This window comes from Ceratotherium simum, chromosome 4 (assembly GCF_057802395.1).
Source record: "Ceratotherium simum simum isolate JZ-2026a chromosome 4, ASM5780239v1, whole genome shotgun sequence".
In the NCBI taxonomy this organism is placed as follows: Eukaryota; Metazoa; Chordata; class Mammalia; order Perissodactyla; family Rhinocerotidae; genus Ceratotherium; species Ceratotherium simum.
Window position 1 is genome coordinate 86369761 of NC_141903.1, and position 21608 is coordinate 86391368.

The 21608-nt window shown below is 42.2% G+C and overlaps 1 protein-coding gene across 1 annotated transcript in view; it reads right to left on the minus strand.

Annotated features, from left to right (window-relative positions):
- Nucleotides 1-429: 429 nt before the first annotated feature.
- The window catches only part of CMYA5 (cardiomyopathy associated 5), an 88209-nt gene continuing 67030 nt past the window's right edge, over nucleotides 430-21608 (minus strand). Inside the window, exons 10-13 of the mRNA XM_087430132.1 lie at nucleotides 9479-9612; nucleotides 8117-8216; nucleotides 5664-5837; nucleotides 430-1290 (exon numbers count right to left, since the gene is read on the minus strand). Of these exons, the coding sequence (XP_087286258.1) occupies nucleotides 1044-1290; nucleotides 5664-5837; nucleotides 8117-8216; nucleotides 9479-9612 (655 nt within the window). The 3' untranslated portion in view covers nucleotides 430-1043. The remainder of the gene's footprint in view (nucleotides 1291-5663; nucleotides 5838-8116; nucleotides 8217-9478; nucleotides 9613-21608) is intronic.

The following is a 21608-nucleotide window of genomic DNA, read 5'->3' on the forward strand; positions in this document are numbered from 1 at the left end:
CCTGAGCTAACATCCATGCTAATCCTCCTCTTTTTGCTGAGAAAGACCAGCTCTGAGCTAACATCTATTGCCAATCCTCCTCCTTTTTTTCCCCAAAGCCCCAGTAGATAGTTGTATGTCATAGTTGCACATCCTTCTAGTTGCTGTATGTGGGACGCGGCCTCAGCACGGCCAGAGAAGCGGTGCGTTGGTGCACGCTCGGGATCCGAACCCAGGCTGCCAGTAGTGGAGCGCGCGCACTTAACCGCTAAGCCACGGGGCCAGCCCCAAAAGTGTTTAGATTTTAAAACATATATGTGTAAAATGCTTACATGGAAATTAGTAGTAATGTATCCACTGAAGAGTGATGGTTATTTACTCTGCAGTTCATCCTGGTCCAGGATGCCAGACTGTAAGTTACATACAGTAAGTTCACACAACATGCATTGTTTTATAGACTCTAACCATTTATTTAACAAAATGGACTTTTCTAATATCTGGCACTTTTCTACATTAAAATTTCAGGGGAAAGAGACTTGTGTTCTACAGTATATATTATTACAAAAGAGTTCATTATCAATGCAGAATGGTTAGTTCATTATCAACACTTTCTCTAATGATTAGGATTCATCATCCTTTAGTGGAGTGAGGTGACATTTTTCTTGTGGAAAAATCTGTGTTTCTTGACAGAGGAGATATTAATAGTACAACCTTCCTTTCACTCAGACCTGTCCATCCAAGGGTTTTTTACCAGTAAAACAGGTGGAAGTCCATTTCTCTATTTTGATTCCCAAGTCAGGTATAAATCCTTTTAATTTCGGGAAGAACTCAAACATATATAAACCAAAGAGTGGAGGTTGTTTCTTCCATCCTCTTTACTCACACGCTGTTCTAGAAAGTCAAGATTTTCTTGGTGCCTTTGCTCACGTGCTAATCACTGTGCATGTAGCTATCATTGTACGAATGTGGGGGAGATGTTTTGGATGATGTATAGCGCCCAAGGGAAAGAACAACAGATCCCCAAAATGTGAATTATTGCTCTTGCAAACTCTGAAAGCCAATGATCACTTGTGCCTTGCAGAATCCGGGGGCTCTATCCCCAGGTGCAGAGTACATTTTCCAGGTTTCTCCAGGGCAAAGGCAGGGTGAACACCTTCGTTAAACCTGTGCCTGATGATGAACAGCAGCTGTCCACTTTCTGCATTGATGAACAGAAGCCTCTGGTTGCTGTAGTCCAGCAGGATGCCCACTCTGGCGGGACGCTCAGTCACATGAACGTCACTCACAATGCCACTGTAGAAAAACGTGTATCTGAAATGAAACAGAATGGGAAATTTAAAACTTTGGAAATCTTGAAGGAACACGATAAAGAAAATCACTTGGAGATATGTAATTTTTCAGTTATGAACTTCAATTCACAATAATGAGTTGCAATAACGTTGTCCTAAATACTTTAACCAGATCCCTCCTAGATGCTAAAACAAGTAGTTCATCCCAACAGACAAGCATTTTTAATAATTTTGCTCCTTCTACATTAGGAGGCAGTCCCAGAATAACCAACATATGCCTCCCTTGTGATTTTTCTCAACATTCTAATTCTTTCCCAGCTGCCCACATGTTTTAACTACCGCATTCATGGTGTGTCATTCTTTTGAATAAAACTCCTTTGGGACTGCCATGTATTTTAAAAAGTACCATAGGCTTGCCTTCCATGAAATGTATTAATTTTACAGTTTAAAAAATTTATAAGTAACATATAAGAGCCTTTATGAAGTTTAAGAAATATTTCATTATTTTTGCCCCATTTCATCTTTTGTATACACTCCCCCTTCCCCAAACTGACTTTCCTTTTCATCTTCTCAATGTTTTCTGCAGCCTGGCAGCCAAGGGGGTTGCCTCTGATTTCTCTCTTCAATTCAAATAATTCAATTCAACAAGTATTCATTGGGTGTATCTGTGTGTCCAGCACTGTAGTAGGCCCTCGGGGGACATGAAGGACCACAGAGTACTGTTCTTGCCCTCCGGAACACATATTCTACTGAGCAGGAAGGGAAAAATTGTTGATGACTTAAACATGGGCTAAGGCTAAAGGTCCGTCTCAGGGCACAGATGGGTAAAGTGTTAAACACATTTAACAGATCTGTTTGGTTGTGAAAGGAAAGGTTCAAGGCCAGGCTGGGAAGGAGAAACTGCTGAGCAGAAGAAGCTAAATTGCTCTGTGCAAAAAGTAACACAAGTTCAGAGTTTTCTCCTGGCAGTCTTAGAAATTCAGAGTGGGGCCTGAAAGCAGGGGAAGGGAAGAAATGAGATATGGAAGACAAAAAAAGAGATGAAGGAAAGGCCTGTGGATATGGTGGGTCTCAGGGATGGAAGCCCAGCAACACTGGGCAGACTGGGGCCTTAGACTCTGGGTAAGTGGCTCTGATATGGCAGAGAAGGCCCAGGACCCTTAATACCTGTGATGTCTGTCTTGAAGGCCCAGAAGGTTGAGTGCAGGTGGATTTAGAGAATGACAAGTTGGCAACTTCATTACAGAATGAAGCTCATGGGATAGGGCAGAGGTTCATGGGGATGGGAAGACAAGCAAGACTTACACAATGACAAAGGACCTTTTCGATGCCTTGCTAATGAGAGATATGTCAGAACATTATGAAGTTCTGGGACCTGTAGAGCAGACAAAGCTTGCAGGTGGCAATGATGGGGAGCAGCAGGGTAGGCTGGGGCTCTTACAGAAGGCTGTTGGAGCAGAAGGCTCAGACTCAGCCAAAAAGAACGGTCAGGACTGGATAGGTGGAAAAGAGGGAGAGGGAAATCCAAGAAGTGGGGGAGCAGAAGCAATCATGAGGTGGCAGAGAAGCCTTTATGTCATAGAAAACATCACCATCTGCCTGTCAGGTTTGGAGGGGACATGTGAATGAATGACTTTGAGGATATTACATGGATAGGTAAGTCAGGGGCCAGGATCTAGACCTGCCCTGTCCAATATAGGAACCACTAGCTACATGTGGCTATTTAAATTAGAATTGAGTAAAATTAAATAAAATTCAAAATCCAGTTCTTCAGTGTTCAATAGCTACATGTGACACCATTTTTCTATTTTTGCAGAATGTTCGATTGCCCAGAACTGGTCTAGAGGGTTCTGAATGCCCAAATGAGCAATTTCCCTACCTCTGCTTAGAAGTTGCCTGGTGCCCACAGGCCCAGCCCTGGTCAGCCCCCATCTTGGAGGCCAAGGAGGGAAAGACATTCCTTGAAGCCTTGGCTCCACCAGTCTGGCAGGGCCTGGAATCTGCCCTGCCCTGCTTTTGCCTCCATTTCCTACTGAGCACATCAGTTCCTTCTCCAACCTGCACTCTGGCCTGAAACCAAGCCTGTCTGCTTGGGGACTGACTTCCTGCCCAGCTTTTGCCTGCCCTTCTTTGGGACTGCTGGTCCCTATTCAAACAAGGATCACCCAGAAGCCTGATTCTTGACAACCGCGTGACCCTGGATCTGCCATGCCAGGGCCCCCACCCCAGGTGACCCACCCCTGTGGATCCCACTGCTGGCCCAGACTGAGCCCAGACCCCTTTCGACCCTGGTGGCTTCTCCCCTCAGGGCTCCTCATCCCCCAGCCTGGCTGCATTCTTCCTGGCTTTCCCTTTTTGCTGCAGTCCCACCTGAGTGCAGACACCACTGTAGATGTTGGTAGTTTTTCAGCAGAAAAGGAAGGGACATGATGAAAATGTGTTTTAGAAATATTTGCCAGTGGTGAGAGAGAGGATAGCTTGGAGTGAGTGGACACTAGAAGAAGAGTAAGGCAGTTGGCTGTGGGTGAAACTGGTAAATGAGGAACTGGGGTGGAAAGGTTAGGAACGGACAGGAAGAAATCCAGTTGATTCTTTCTCCTCAGACTCTCTTTATTTCTCTTTTCCAGTTGTGACATCTTAAAGCTTGGATTCTACACAAGTAGAATCAAGAGTCATACAGTTTGGTTTAAAATCATGAAACCGGAAAAAGTGAAAAACAGAGGAGGGTCTGCCACAGCAGTTCTCTCGGCGTCCCAGGGGCCAAGGGTGCTCTATTTGAAACATGACATGAAGGCACTTGAGAGCTGACCTCTCTGTGCTGTGACCACACAGGTGGGCACACTCTTTCTCCCACAATCTACAGAACCTGCAATTCTGTTTTCTAGAGTCTCAAAATTTGTTATTGGAGGCTAGTCTTTGGTTTGTGTTCTTAAAGTGTCTAAGGAAATTTTCATGAAACCAATAACCTAGCTCCAACTCTGAATCTACTGATTATAAACTCTGAGTTTGAGTGATTTTAAACTCTGGGCAGGGGCTGGGTCCTTAAGCATCGCACAGCACTGAACATCAATTAATCATAATTGCTCTGACTTGATGAAATGTGACTTTAAATAACTCCTGGAGATGGTGTCCTTATGAACCATGTCAGAAAATCAAACTCTGTCAAGTCGAGTGCAGAAAGAAATGTGCAGCCAGAGATATGCAAAATCCCAATCTGTGGGCCTTTTTCTGAGAACTTGTGAGCACTCTTCTTTTTTTAAGCATTACATTTGAATAATGCCTCACATTAGTATGACACTTTACAACTTCAGAGCTCTTCCCTGTACCTGACTTTATGTGATCCTCACCACCTGGAAAGGTAGCAGACCAGGCAACACTGTCCCCTGACAAGACAGATGAGGCATATCAGGTATGCTCAAGGGTTAACCAGCTTCCGGTGAGTAGCCAATAGGAAACTAGTCAAGGATGGAGCCAGGACTAAAATCAGGTTTCTGGCTCCCGTCCAGCGCTCTTTTATTAGACCATCCTGTGGGCATATTCAGATCATAACATGCTTGACCTAGCTCTCTGAGACTAACACAGGTTAACGGCTTTTTCACATCAACCAACTAAACAATACTAATAATATAGATCAGAGGTTAGAAAACTTTTTCTGTAAAGGGCCAGATAGTAAATATCTCAGGCTTTGGGGGCCATTCAGTCTCTGTTGCAACTAGTCAACTCTGTCACTGTGGCACAAAAGCAGCCATAGGCAATAGGTAAACAAATGAGCAAGACTATGTTCCCATAACACTTTATTTACGAAACAAGCAGTGGGTCATATTTGGCTTGTCGGCTGTAATTTGCCAACCCTGATACAGACCAAGGGGAGGACGGTATGGGGTCTACTTCTTCCTCACTCCTCTGGACTTCTTCGCTGCGGATGGAGCACTTTTAGCATTATCCTTGTGGTCTCTCCCAACTCTGGAGTGAGTTTAGAAAGAAAAACTGGCCATGCATGGCCCAGTAGCCCCTTCCTCTTCCCTATTTCCTGGTTATAAGCTTCCCAAGGGGACACACATCCTTCTCTGCTTCTCCAGGGACCAACTCTGACCTGCAAGGTGGGGAAGCTGGCCTGGCCACGGCTCTGAGTGGGGATAAGTCTGTCTATTGATAAGGTTCAATGTAAGAAACCTTCTTGCCCTCAGGTATGAACCACATTCTCTAAAATTGGCTTCCTCAGGAACTAGAGTAATAGTTTAGTCTCCATATACTTGACTCTTTGTTTTCTTTCTTAGTTGGCTCAGAACTTGGGCAGAGAAGTGGATGCTATTTATCAGGGCCCTCAGAGACCTCTGCCTAGACATCAACTCATGACACTTAGATTAAGAGGGGAGGGGCAGGGCTCCAGCTTACCTCTGTGGCTCAGAGCAGTGCATGTACCACGTGGTCTCCCCTTGTCCCAGGGAACCCGCCTGCACAGCCGAGCTGGAGCAGATGCCAAGTCGATAAGCTGGGCAGTCTGTGACTGTGGTTTCCCAGTAATGCTGGCCACAGGCAGGCAGCTCCTCACCCAGCACTGATGGGATTCTGTAGGCAAAGTTGATCAGGAATTGCCAGCCTTTATCTCATAAACACCAACATTCACAAACTTATGCACAGTTTAAGCAGGATTCTATCCTTGGAAACTTCTGGAATTTGACTAAAGACATTCATTGTTCATTGTGCCCCCAACCTTGACCCGATTGCCACAGAATTCCCCGCACCCTCAACATGCATTTGACATATTTCCACTGCCACACACAGCAGGCATGCACTGTACATTGTATTTGTTGAAGGAGCTGGGAACCAGCAAATAACTAGAATAATGGCAGGACAAAAAGAAATGGCACAATGTCGGCTTTTAAAGAGAGTGAGAAAAAACAAGGGAGGCAGGTGGGGAGTTTCAAGAGAACATGACTTGCAAAGTTTTCTTCCAAAACTTGCAAAATAAAAAAGAGTCTCTAAAACCTTCTTTAACAATGAGTTCCAGTGTCTGCTGACCTTACTGGGCACAAAGACCAAATGAGGTGCTGCTTTTGAATATCAAGGCAGCTGGTGAGGCCCGAGCAGAGCGGAGCGTGGAATTAACCAGGTGCGAAGAGCAAGCTTTGCAGAGGTTTGTGGTCAACTGTCTTTGGGACTCTGGCCTCTCTGCATGGTAGTAGGTGCACCTGAGGTTGTTCAAAGATCTCTTTTTGTCTCACCTTAGCTATTTTTATAACAGGCACGGTGAAATGAACCAAAGCACTTTCAACCGCTGATGGGTGACCTTGTTTGCATGAATTGCTCAATTTTGCTTTGAAATGGCTGAGGCAGCAAGGAAGCATTTTTAACTTAAGCAGCGTTAATATTCAGTCAGCACCCTCTCCCTCTCCCCTTTAACAGATGAGAAAATGATTCATGCAAGAGAATGTATTTCACTTTCTCATGTCTTTACCCAAAAACCTCATTTCAGAGAGGTGGCTACTGATAGGCCCTTGCTCTCTGAGCAAAGCCCCGTTGCCTGATATTTATGAGCTAATCTTCAAGTCAATAATAAATAAAAAAAATTCTATAAAATGCATTACCATTATCATCAGTTATTATCTATGAACTCTTACCAACCTCCAGTCTATTTCTTTTCTTTTTGATTTTTTGAGAAATCCAAAAAGACAGAAAAGCCCAATCTATTTCTTAAATCTTTTTTTTCCTGAATTCACTCATTTGTATATGTTTAGCATCTGCAGTGTTCCGGGCTCCATCCTAGATTCTGGGGATTCAAAGATGCAGAAGATAGGGCTGCTGCTCGAGGATTATTCAGGATTGAGAGGCTAACAAACCACACCCATGCTCAAACCTTCTCACAGATAAGATCAAATGTCTCCAGGGCCCAGAGAAGGCTGGAAATCAGGACTGAGAGGCTGACAAACCACACCCATGCTCAGACCTTCTCACAGATAAGATCAAATGTCTCCAGGGCCCAGAGAAGGCTGGAAATCAGGACTGAGAGGCTGACAAACCACACCCATGCTCAGACCTTCTCACAGATAAGATCAAATGGCTCCAGGGCCCAGAGAAGGCTGGGCCATTTCCAGGAGCGGGTAACACCTGAGCTGGGCAACAGTGGAATAGCCACGTGACAGGAAAACAGCACACGTCACCGTTGGCCAGCTCAGTGCTTTATTGTGCGAGCTTGGGGACAGCCACACCAGCACATCAGCGCCAGCAGCAGTGTGGGGTTCACGTGTGTTACTGTTTTCAAAAGCCTTTCCATACTTCCTCCCACTTGACCATTCTGACCCTCGAAATAACCATGAGAGACTGCAGGCAAATTGCAGAGCATGTCTCCCCACCGGGCCCTCAGCTTTTGGCTCTTCCTCAATTGGATCCTTCTTTTTGTGGGAGCTACTGGGAATGGGGCAAGAAAGTCTGAAAACCCCGCATGTGGCCCGAACTAGAAACTCAACAAAATCTCATTCTCCTCTACTCCTTTTCAAGTGGATGGATACAAAATCTGATTTGCTGTTGAAAATAATAGAGGAATTAACCTGGACCCTTTTTTCACTAAACCAGAGATAATGCCTTACCACAGCCTATGTTTTAAACAAAACCGTCTGTGTTTATATTTCCAGTAATAATATGGACACTCGCTCCAAGTTATGAACTATCTCTGTCACTTTCCCCTAGTAATGAACCGTAACCAAACTGTCCGGAGGTGCACACATTTACATTCGATACCACACATCCAGGCAGCTTCGTTAAACCAAGAATATGCTCAGGGGAGGCCACACGGAGGCCATGCCCTCAGAAGACTACTGCAGAGGCATCTTGTAGGTTCTTCTACTTACTCTGTCAGCCGTCTCCTCTCAGCGAAGCTGATCACTGTCCCATTTGAGGAAATCTGCAGCGCAGGATGAGCCGTTTCTCTCAACAAGAGGAATCTGGTTCCTATCGCAGTTAAGAAAACAGGAGTATAGTGTCGCCACGATGTCAAGTGCTGTCCCTGGGCCAAGCCCCATATGTCAGACCTTAGTCTCCCTTTCCTCTGACATCAAAACCCCCGCCCAGTGTTTTCAGACCCACACCTGAAAATTTGGTCCCTGATAAGGCACTAGCGAGTGCCAGCGGCTGGGTACCCCTCCCTGGCCAGGCAGGTGCGTCTCCTGGGCTGGAGCTCACTCTGCTGTGCAAAGCGTGCTCCTTGACCCAGTAGCACCTACATCACCTGGAAACTAGTTAGAAATGCAGAATGTTGGGCCCTACCCCAGACCTACTGGGTCAGAATCCGTATTTTAACAAGGCCCTCAGGAGATTCATGAGCACATCAAGTTTGAAGATGCACTGCTGTAACCTGAAGGAGTGGTGCTAACGTGGCAGGTACAGGCACCAGACTGGGACTGTAGGGAAAACATTTCTGGGCAGGCATCTCTCATGTCTTCTCTCAATAAACATCAGGCTGGCCCTAACTACACCACAAATGAGGCACATGCACAAGTTTTTGCTGGTTAAGCAAATCACTTAATGTACCATCCTCAATCTTGTGCCATCTTTGAGTCTAGGATAAGATAATCATGTGATCACTTTTCCATTCCTCATTTCTTTTCACAATAATTGAGAATATCCAAATATTTTCTGTTGGCATCATCTGGCTAGTTTCCCCAAAATGTCACTGAACAGTTTTATTACTTCCTTGAGTTACTCATGCATTCATTCATTCACTCAACAAACATTAATTGGTACAAACTATGTGCTAGGCACAAACAAATAAACAGAAGAATAAGACTGGAAGACAGTGTAACAAGAGTATCCCCATCCCACCCACCCCCAACACACACAATATTCAAAACATACCCACAAATTACAGCACATTGTGAGGCAAACAAGAATCAGCTGGGGGGATTAAAAACCCAGGTCAGAGCTCATCTCCAGATCAATTAGATAGGATCTCCGGAGTGGGGTCCAGGCATTGGTATTTTTTAAGCACCCTAGCAGACTGCTAATGGGTAGCCAAGATTGAGAACCTCTAAACCAGAAAAACAAAAGAAACATCGTGACCTTTGACCAATCTTGGGTCCTTATGCCAAAAACCTAGCATGGCCAGCAGGTTGGGGCCTTTAAGCAGTTGCTCTCTCGGATGTCTTCTCTGGGTGGTGGAAGAGAAGGAATGAGAATATCTAGACGTAGTTCACTGTGTGTAAAGGAGAAAGTACCTCTGGTGGAAATTAGGGCAGCTTCGCTCTGCTCACTTGTCCCAAATGCATTGATGGCTCTCACATAGAAAAAGTAATTGTCATTGGGCTGGAGGTTAACTTTCAGCTGGAGTCCTTTGATGCCAGAGAAAGATCTAAATACAAAGGGAGAATAACAATTTTAAATATCATGCCACTGCTAAATGACTGAGCATATTTTATTCCTACAGAGAATGAAGATCTTTTATTAACAACAAATAACTTATTTTTTCCCTATTTCCACCAGAGTTAGAATGCAAGATTCTACAAAATGGTCACTGTCCACTAAGATTACTTTACCAAGTCATTTCTATCGTTGTCAACTTTGGTCCAATGTATGGTTGCCAGAATGCTCTTTGGAATAGAACCAGACAAACTTTTTTCTCATTCAGAAAACAGACTAATTTTGTGGTTAATGAATCTCCAAGATTACGTTATTTTCTTTAACAATTTTTGGCTGACAGGGCACTTTTGGATTAAGATGACGTTAAACCAATCTATAATACAAAGGACCCTAATTATCTCGTTAACAGATCTCAAATTGTGGAAAACTTAAGGTGAGGGATGATTTTGTAAATGGCCATCACACCGAAGCCACCAAAGTTATAGAAACTGAAGATCTCTAAAGAAGACAATACCTTTGAAGGCAAGCTTAATCCTGGCAAGAAAAGAGAATTCTAATCACCAAATAAAATCTCCAAAGTTGCTATTCCTAAATCTCCCATTTTCATTAAAGACAAAGTGCTGGTAGTGGTATCTAATTGGCAGCGGGCTTGGCGAGGACACTGTAACCATTTAAACACAAGTGGACTTGCTGGATTTGAAGACTGAGCTCTCTGAACCTGCCCATGAGCTGGAACAGTTTTGTGCCTCTTTTCCTTTCTCTTTAATTTGCTTGATATCATGGCCTAGAGCATTCATACAACTAAAGTACACAAACTGCTCTCTCGTTTAGCCGCCATTTGGAGAGGCTTTGGAGAGTTACAAGCGAGGCTCTTGACTGACGAAAGAGTTCCTAACCCGAATGCTGAAGAGCCAGGGTGCTGCTCCTGGGAGATCTGCACTGGATAATGGTCAATGAAAACAACAGTACAATAGCCTTCATGTTCATTCTCAGAAGGATAGGGTTTTTTGTCTGTTGGTTTGTTTTTCTTTGTGCTTGTTTTGTTATTAATGAATGTCCACAAAAGCATTAGAATCAAAGAGTGGCCACTGTTCATCCACAGATAGATATTTTTCAGGTTATTTCTACTTTCATTGATTTATTTCGCTTCTCAGTACCAACCTTAGAGGATACCATGGAGAACCAGGAAAAGGAAAAAGCATCGTTGACTCAGAAAACAAACTAATTTAGAAGTTTTTAAAAGCAGAAAATCTGTACAGAGTAACAATCCCCCCTCCCACGTCTAAAAGCACAAAAACTCACAATGTGTTCCTGGGAAGGAAGGGGGCAGGGGAGCGGAGCAGCCTGGGTCTATCTGTGTATCTGCTATCTAGTGCCTGTGTCTGGAAAAGGTCAGTGCAAACGCCCCAAACGTTATTGGTTGTTATTTCAGAACCTGCCCCCTGACTAGGCCCTCGGGGAGTACTATCTTCGGATGCACTGAGAGCAGATCGATAACACTGAGCCACATGTCCACTGACAACTAACTATGCCTCAGTTAATCAATGAAAACCATGTCCTGTGATTGAGAAGCTAATTCCCAACTGATATCTAGAATATTATTCTGGGGTAGATATATTGCTTATTTTATTGGAATTGAGGACTGAAGAGATGTTTTAAATGTATGTTAATTACAATAAGCAATAGAGTTATTGCCTCAATAAGCACACTCAGGTCTGCATTGAATTTCAGACTTCATTCACTCATTAAATAAATATTTACTGATCACTTATCACGTGCCCAGGCCTGTCTCTGCCAGAGGGGGAAGCAGCAAGGATAGGTGAGGAAATTCATCTCTAGAAACTGGAAGAACAGACCAGCTTCATTTTGTCACAGTGTGGTTGTTAAATGCCAAGGATACTGTTTTTTGGGTAAGTGTTTGCTCTTGAGTTTTATGAAGTCTGTCAAGGAGGAAATTCCATATATATAGTCAACTGCATGCTATATCTTATCACTCATTTAAAGAATAAAGGTTTACTCGGTACTGAAGCCAAAATATGGGAGCAGATTCTGCTTTCAGCGTGAGAAGAGGTCATGCAGACTTGATGAATGTACACCATGCGCTCACTGCATCTGTGAAATAAGGCACCAGGTGGGAAAACAAAAGTAATCCGAAACGTGGTGGTGTTTTATTGTTTATAAGTTGCTAGCTTATGCTCAGGAATCAAGAACAAAGCGAAAAAGCTCAGATACAAATGGTTCATTTCCACGTCTATTTATTCAGTCTGACCTCACTTAAATGTCACAAAAGTCTTCACGTCAGCTGTCCCTGCTTTTTAGCCAAATGAAAACTTCAAAAATTTTGGAATTTGAATTCTGAAGAGTGGCACCCTTCCATCAATTATTTTTTTATTTCAAAAACAAAAACTCATCATAATTGCAACTGAATCCACATGACTTATAACGAGCTTCGCAGAGTTTGCAGCAGGATTCAAATTCACAGAACATCCAAACTGGGGTAAGTGATTAGACAGAAAATGGAAACACAGCATGTCGTTGGTGCTTAGGTAAGAAGGGATTTTAGCTTTATCAATAATATGATTCATCTGACTATGATAGAAGTCTAGAGCGAATAATAAAATTCAAAAGACAGTAAGAAATATGGTCTCACTTTGGGTCATAAGTGTGGGATTCTCCCTACAAGTGCCATAGTGCAGTGGAAAGGGATGGCCTTATATGTATAATTTCCAGGAATGCAAAGGCAAGGAAGCATCTAGAAACCCTGATGCATCAGCAAATTAGCTGATTGCTGGTGGAGTATAAGCACACTGTGGAGTCTGACCACAGAGCTCTGCACCTAGCAGGTCTTCAAAGGATTCAACCTGCGCATCTCTCCATTGGTAAGATAAAGGGCATTTGTTAAACTCCAGTGCCATAAAGCAGAGGGAAATGATATAAAGGAGATGCACTGTCTCCTCAGAAGCCTGAAGGGCTGCCATGTAAATGAGACTGGTCTCCTCTTCTGTTGTTTCAGAGGGCAAACAAGTGGATGCCACCAGGAGGCTGATGTCTGTCCAATACAATGAAGGCCATTTTAGCTTAAGCCCTTTCATCGTTCAGCTTTTGCAAGAAATGATTGAAAAGATTGCCACATATAACCATGGACAATGGGGCAAGAATCATTTTACATGGGACTTGAAAAGGATCTTTAGAAAGTAAAAACCATTAGAGACCTAATGCCTAATGAGAACATACTACAAGCATTCCCATTAAGTCAGAGAGACAGGCATGAGGTTAAAAAAAAAATTAGGATGTAGGAGGCAAAATTATTAGCATCTGCAGATGATAGGACTGCTTATCTAGAAAACCCAAGAAAGTCAGCTGAGAATCTCTTACATAATAAGAGAATTCAGTAAGATGGCTAGATGTGAAACTAACATAAGAAATCAAAAGCCTTCATATACACATAACAACTAGATAGAAGATAAAGTAAAAGAAAGATCTTATTAAGAATGGTGGCAAACATAATGAAAATGTGTAAGATTTATATGTAGAACATTTTTAAAGATGGTACTGAGGGAAAATACAGAAGACTTGAGTAAAGGGAAAGTCATATCAGTTCTTGGATAGAAAAATGCATCATCACAAAAACTTCAATTCTCCTGAACTTAATCTATCAATTTATCTCTAAAAATACTAAATTATCAGGGGCAGGGGAGTGGAGGAGACTACACAATCTGCTCCTAAAGATCATATAAAAAATAAACCAGCAAATAGCAAAAAAAAGCATGAAGAGCAACCTAATCTACCAAGAATTCTAAATTATAAAGCTATAATAACAAAAACAGCGTGGTACTGGGGCATAAGTAGATGGATCAATTGAACAGATTATAAAGGTCAGGAATAAAGCCAAACACATAGGTTCATGAGTATATAATGATGGAAGAATTTCAAATCAGAAGGGAAAATGATGGGTTTTCCTTTTTGGGACAGCTGGATAGCCACACTAAAAAAATAAAGTTGGATTCCCTATTTTGCACTTTCTACTGAAAGTAGAACTAAATTAACATTAACATTAAAAAATAAGCATGACAAAAATATCGAAAAATTAATTTTGATTAATTAATTTTTAAAAATTAAATTAAATTGCAACCCATACCATAGATGAGAGCTAATGTTCTTTAAAAAACAAAGAGCTGCTACAAATCAATAAGAAAAAGATACTACAATCCAACAGGAAAAAATGGGTAAAGAAAATGAACAGTTCATAGAAAAGTACATGGCTCCAAAATATATGAAAAGATATTCAACCTAATAATAGAAATGCATGATTAAAGTATAATAAGATCCCATTGTCTACCTATTAAATTATCAAAGATCAAAAGTTTTATCGCACCCTGTATAGCAAAAGTATGAGAACCAAGCACTCTTATATGCTGCAAGCCAGAGTGTAAATAGCTACAGCCTCTATGGAGATAGTTTGGTAATATCTATCAAAATTCAAAATGTATATACCTTTTAACCAGTCATTCTACTTCTAGGACTTTATCCTACAGATATACTTGCACATGTGTGAAATGATATATGCACAATGTTTTTTCTGCAGTATTGTTTGTGATGGCAAGGGAATGGAAACAACTTAAATGCCTCTCAATTGGTCAAATAAGTTCAATTATATTCTTAAAACAGAATACAATGGAATTGATTTTAAAATTGAGGTAGTTCCATATGTACTGATATGGGATACTCACCAAGAAATGCTTTTAACAAGAAAAGCAAGGTGGTAGAAATATATATAGTATGCTACCATTTGTTGAGAAAATACAGATGCCTGTATATGCACAGGTTATCGGAAAGGATAAATACCAATCAGGTAACAGTAATTGCCTCTGGGAGGAGAATTGAGTAGGTGAAGTATAGGTAGAAAGGAGACTTAATTTTCATTGTATTCCCTTTTGTATCTTTTGAATTTGTACCATATGTCCATATTATCTATCCAAAATTAATAAATAATTTCCTTTTAGAGCTATATTACAAACTCAGGAGTTCAGGAGTTGGATGAATATGTTTACAGAATGCACATTGGTTTGAACTTTGTAAAGTAGCTTCTCTAGGAATTTGATAATTCAACCATTCATGTAGGATGGAAGGAAGGAGTGTACATGTGCTTAAGGTAAACTGAGGGGCTGGTAACCATGAGGAGTGGCTGCCCTCTGCTCTGCCATGTCTAGTACCTGGATCTAAGCATGTTTTCTCCTCGGGGGCGGGGGCGGCATGTGTACAAACAGTATGGATGGATCCAGTGCCATGACTCCTGGAAGCAGCCTACGGATGGTGTGTCACTGCCGTGCACAACAGATGGCTAAGTATGAATTGTTTTTTAAAAACACAGTGGGCCCTTACTGGCATTTCTGTTGGCAGCGCCAACATTCAACCAGTCAGTCAGCGCCATTTAACGTGAACTGTGAACAGAGCACTTCTGGAAACCAGCTAGTAAAGTTGTGTTTCCCAAACCTGCCTGGGCACATTAGACCTTCTGAACCAGAATGTCTTAAGAGGGGCCTGTGAATCTAAACTGTAAGAGCATCCCACTTGCTTTTTATGATCCGTTAGGTTTGGGAAACATAATCACGACAGTGTGGGGTGAGAAGGGGTGGGAGGGAGAAATAGGAAAAAGAAGAAAAATCCTTGAGAACATAAGCAACATTAGATACAAGAACAACTAACTAAATAGCTCTAGCTGTTGGAAGCCAGTTATAAAACTTTAACTAACTGTAAATATGAAACTTTTTATTTAAGATGAAAAATTTTGGTTAAATTGGGATTAAGAAGAAAATTCTTTTTGTGTGTGTGTGAGGAAGATCAGCCCTGAGCTAACATCTGCCAATCCTCTTTTTTGCTGAGGAAGACTGGCCTTGGGCTAACATCCATGCCCATCTTCCTCCACTTTATATGGGACACCGCCACAGCATGGCCCGACACGCGGTGCGTCGGTGCGCACTCGGGATCGGAACTGGCGAACCCATGCGTACTTAACCGCTTGCGCCTCCAGGCTGGCCCCAAGAAGAAAGTTCTTTACATATTTATTTTCATTTTTCAAAAAGACTTGGTAAATAAAAATTTTCAAACAGGACTATTTTTCTTTTGAGAAAGGAGGATATTATGAGACTCAGTGTTAACGAAACATGACTATTAGTTCATAACAGTGTAGAAACAGGACATGAGGGCTGAATGCTGCCAACCTGGGCACTTAGGCTTTCCCGTAATTAGACTCCCTCACAAAATCAAAGTGAGCCAAAGGATTCTAGCAGAAAGATCCTGGATTTTTGTTTCCTCTGTAGTTACCCTCTAAAGCCTGAATGATACCATTACGTATTTCAGACAGAGAATCCCAGGAGCCCAGTAACGTTCATGCCTCTGGATCCTCTGAGCTCTCCTTTACCACTCCAAGGCCACACATGTGGACAATTACATGAGGTCCCCGTAGAATTGCCTGCACAGACGGTGACTTAACATTACGCTTTCAGACCTAGTTTAAAAAATGGTTACATAGGGAATGTTTTTACATCTTTTGTAAAACTGCTCTTAAAGACAATCACTATTATCTTGTTCAATAGCCCTTATATAAAGATCTACATGAAAAATTCATCTTAGAGCTGAATGTCAAGAAATATAATTGTCTCTCAGTGAAATGTTGTTCTTCCTTTTTGAAAAAAGATGAGTTTCGTAATCTCTTTCTTTCTCCCTCTTGCTCTCTCCCCCCTCTCCTGTTTTCACCTCAGCTGCCAGGAAGTTCAGATTTATTTAAATTTTATGTTCTACTGAGGTGCTGTTCGTAACTCGTGCTTTCTGATACAATCTCCTCATCCCTGCATTATCGGGCTCTTGTTCTCACAGGGTTGTTTTTAGCGGCTCTATGATGTCTGGGTCTTTTACTGTGAGCAACTTGAATACTTTTGGAAATTGACAGACCATAAGCTAGAAGCGAAGGAGCAGATTGGATTTCCATTGACTGAGGTTTTACTATACAACCAGGAGGTGTATAGGATTTTAAATGATCAAAGTTATATTCATTTGAGAAGAAAGATTTCATTCAGGAAACGCTGAGACTTCCAAGGGGGAAAACTCATCTTCCTATAACTCACTCTCCCAAGGGCTTCCTGCAGAGGGATATTACAATCTGGGTCAGGAAAACAATGCCATACAAAGACTGGCTATCAGCTCTTAAATACTCAATGAATTTTGGCCCAGTCATGTCTGTGGCCCTCTTGTCACCCTGTGAAACAAGCATGGGGCAGGAACGACTGCCTCTTTTACCCAGAGATTGTGGAGAAGGTCAAATCACTTGCCATTGATCATTGGTCAATCATCACCTATCCAGCTGAAAGCTTAGTAAAAATTTTTTAAAAAGAAAGAAATGCTAGGATTCTTCATCTCTTGCTCAGGCACTAAGTTCATTAGGAGATTCACCCTTATTTGTCCTTATTATACAGACGGAAGGGCAGGTGTTCTCATCTGGAACATCCAACTGTGACCGACAGTTCTGTTCCTGCCCCACCACGTGTCGCCCCAAAAGCTGGAAGCAGGAGGAACATGAGCTCACAGGCTCAGCACCCATCCCACCCTGGGGATGCTCCTGGGGAGGGTAGCCGGGGAAGGGTCTCCCGGCTCACAGCCTCGGCCAGGGCTGGGGAGCAGGAAGTTCACTACCAATACTTTTGTGGTGTATTGAGTCTCACAGATTTGTCATTCAGTACGCAGCTTCTCTCTGCACAGCCCACACAGCTAATCCTTGTACTATATTTCTCTCAGTTTTCCCTCCTCCACCCACAGTTCTGCTGACTTTTCTCCACACAGGAGAGACAGAACAGCTGAGGAAACAGCCGAGCGGTGGAAAATTTTTGAAAGTGTTTTGAGCCCACCCAACCTGAGGTGAGCATTCAAAGAAAAACAGGAAAGGGTGAGTAGGAGCTCCCTCAGCCCCCGCACACAAGCCGGGGATTGTCACTCCCGCCCACTCCCAATCCCACAGGGGCCAACTGCTGGGACCGAGCCACGGTGCCCACACACAAAAATATGCAAATGTGTTTTCTATGAGGATTATGGAATGGAGGCAATTTCTCAGCTATGTATTTCAGATACCGCGTCATGAAACTTGGGGTCACAGTAGGCTCGTTCCATTCAAACACCCACCATAAGAGTTCAACCAACACCTTTGGTCTTAAATTGGAATATCTAGAAGCCATCATGCTGGGTGAATGAATGCAGGTCTGAAGATGGATGTGTTGCTGTTCTGGCAACCAAAATTAGACTCCCCAGTCTAAAGGGTAATCAATGCCCTCCCTGTGTGTGTGCGTGTGTTCCTATTACTCATCCTTTTCTCCCTTTATTTCACTTCCTTTCAACTTCTCCTCCTACTCCAGACCAGAGCTTTTAAGGCTGTCTGTCTTTTCAGGGATTGGGGGTGAGAAAGGGATGTGAATTCATTTAGTTCTTAGTTCTTTTTAGTTCTCCCTCTCTCCTTTGCTAGAAATTCCAGCCAGTTAGATGCCTTGGAATTGGTGAGGGCTAAAGGAGATTGGCTAATCCTGCCATTCATCCACTCATTCATCCATTAAACAGACTTTTATTAAATATCTGCACAGATAAGGTTCCCGTCCTCACCCAGTCAAATGCAGCCACACCAAACAGAAGTAACCTTTGATCCCCTTACTCCCCTGCAGTGGCCTCTGGATCAATTTTTGGATCTGGTTTAGCATAGGGTTTTTGCATTGAGCATAGATCCTATGTAAGGGTTATGTAACCAATGGATAAACAAGATTATACATGCCCTTCCCCATGAGTGATCCATGAAAAGGTTTCCAGCCCACAGTATACTAGTCCTATCTCCTAGTTAAGTATCCAAGTACTGACATTAACTCATTCACCATTCTTTACTTTGTTGGCCCGGTTTATTTCTTTTCCAATTTTGAATGAGAGATTATCTTCAAAGCTGCCCTAACTTTTCTTGTTGGTGTCAGTATCATGTGTTCAATGCTAATTGATATTTACCCATTCAGGTAACACATTTTTATTGAGTAGCTTCAATTTGCCAGACACTCTCCTAGGCACTGAGGCTGCCACTTTACGTAATGATCCCCTCACGGAGCCAACAAGTGAGTGGGATCAGACAACCCGTGGCTTGCTGTTCTTTCCAAGACATAAAGTAACTTTGTGCGCTGCTGTGCAGAAAACCAAAGTGAAGAATGTGGTTCTAATAAAATGGACAAGTAGGGATTGTTTGCATTTGTTGAGTAGAGGTGATCAAGTTTTGAGGTTCTTTGTTTATCAGTTCTACTGTCTAACTAGCTGTCTACAGCTGACATCTTAGAGATTGAGCAATATAGATTACAGTTAAATAGTTAGTGTTTTATAGAGTTTTGAACCATCAGACACTGTAAGGAATGTTTTAAAGTTGGTTGTAAGAACCAGATGGTCAAAAGCCCTAAGACACACGGCCACTCTGGAAGAGCAGAATTTTCCTTCGCTCCTGAACTCTTAAATTGGAGAACCAAAAGAGATACAAATGAGTTTTGCAGCCCTGGGCCTCTGAGATTAAGGATGAATTATTTCACAGTCTGTTGACGCCAACCTGGGGTAAAGGCCTTGAGGCTTCTTGTGCTGATGAAGGATGACTCTGATGTGGTGCATCAGCAACAGACTTAGCAAATGAACAGAGTAGTGATTTGTGGCCAACAAAATTCTGCTTGCTTCAAAAAACTATCTATTGTCAGACTCAGCAGGGATCCAGAGACTGGAGAGTCATCCCTGGGCTGTGGATTGGACATACCATTCTACCTTCCGGCACTGAGGGGTCTTTTAACACCTAATTGGAAAACAGCTCCATCTCCAACACAGCACCAAACTATCAACAAGGCTCTACATGTGGAATTTCCCTTCACTTCTAAACTTGCTGGATGATATCCATTCAATAAGAAAGGAGCCTTGTATTATTCCATAACTACTATAAACTTCTGCTTATCCAGCCTCTCAGATGCTCTCCTTTAATAAGAAAAATAAATATGAACCCACTGGCAAAGTCTCAAATGAATAAACTAATGACAAGTCTTCTGTTTTAATAAGCTCAATTTTGGTCTTAATGAAATTAGTGGATGGCCATTTTTTCCCTACAAATGCAACTGTCATTGGTTTCTTTGGCCTTGATAGAAGGATTTGTTTGGAATGCCTTGCTCATTTTTGATATCAAATAGACTTTCTTTTTTAGTTTTGGGGGCCCAGGATGATCAGGGAAAGGAAAAGCATTAATCAAAGGGTTCTGAATGGTACTGCATTCTCTCTTTATATCTATGTTTTTCATGTGACAAAGGAAACGAAGGATACTGTTGTCAGGCTGTTGAGGTATGCTAACTCTGTCTATGTAAAACACAAGTTTCAGAATTAGTGGAAAGAATAAGACAGACCTGAGTTTGAATCCTGACTCCAAACTCTCACTCCATCATTTAATACCTTGGCCAAATTATTTAACCACCCTGAGTCTCATTTAATGGGGATCATTACCTCCCTCCTAGGATTGTTGAGAGGGTTAAACAAGATTTAGCACAGTTCCTGGCACGTTGAAGCCCTCAGCAACCACCACTTCCCCTTCTATTCCCCTTTTCCTTCTCCCTGTCACCACTTTTATGAGATGACATCACAGTTCCCTCAGTGAGATGGCTACTAAGTCTCAGGGTTTCCAGATTTCTGCTGATTTAAGAATCCAACTGTGCTGATATTATTTATGCAAATGCCAGCTGGGAACCGACGCCATAACAAGGATGAGTCATTTTACATTGCTCCTTAACAGGCTGATCTTGCCTCAGAACGAACTCAGTTTTCCTCACTGATGGTAAAGAACGGTGAGAGAGACTGCCAGGGGACCCGGGGGCTCCTGTACAGTGTTCTCATAACTTCAAGGGTGTTTGTAGGGAAGGTCCAGGACTCCTCTAAGTGACATTAAACAGGGGTTAGCAGCTTGGACTTCGAAATCTAACAAAATGGATTTGAATCCTGATTGCTACTCACTAGCTGAGTAGCCTCTCAAAGCGTCTGTTTTCTCTCAGAGTTCCTGTGAGGATTAAATAAGGCAAGGTGTATAAAGCACTTAGGACAGTGACTGGCACAGAGTTAACACTCAGTAAAACTCAGTTATAATCTCTCTCTCTCTGTCTCTGTCTCTGTCTCTCCCTCCCCCCATTCCCCCTCTCTCTCTTCCTCCCTTTCCCCCCAACAAAATCCTGGCCAGAGTTAACCTCCCCGCTATTTGCTGATGATCGAAGCCTGCCTTCCAGCAGTTGGCAAACGAACGGAGATGCTGTGTCTTGTAGATTTATGATTTCATCTCTGCTGAAATGCCTACAACCCACCCATACACACCCCTCTTAACATTAATTCATCTTTTGATCATTATTTTGTGAAGCCTGTCTTCACATACTTGAAAGAAACTATAATTATTGCTCAGTCATATGAAACCTCACATCACAACTAAATAAATAGTTGTTGATTGATCATGAAGATAATCAAGAGCTTAAATAATACACTTTATTAAAACGCTGTCTAATTACATACCATTATTTCTAAGTTCGATATCCTACCAAAATACTTTATCTCAGTGAACTTGGTAAAAAAGAAAAAAAGCTAAAAATGTCTCTATCAAAATATGAGTGTTAATAATAATGTTCTGAACATTCATCATGGAATGTGAAGTTGCCCTATTCCCATGGATTAGAGGTTAAGAAAACAGAACGTCAGTAAATGAATTAACATTTACCAAATGCCCCCTGGAGGCACAGCCCTTTATTGATAAATTTTAGCTTCATAATTTTAGTGAGAGAGCTTCACATTTCTTTTTTTCCTGGAAAAATCTCTTTAGATTCTCTGTGCTCTTGGAGAGGTGGATATGTCTCTATGATGATACATATTTAATTAGCTCCTTTATAGTACCCATATATCTTGGAAAGATTCAAATTTACA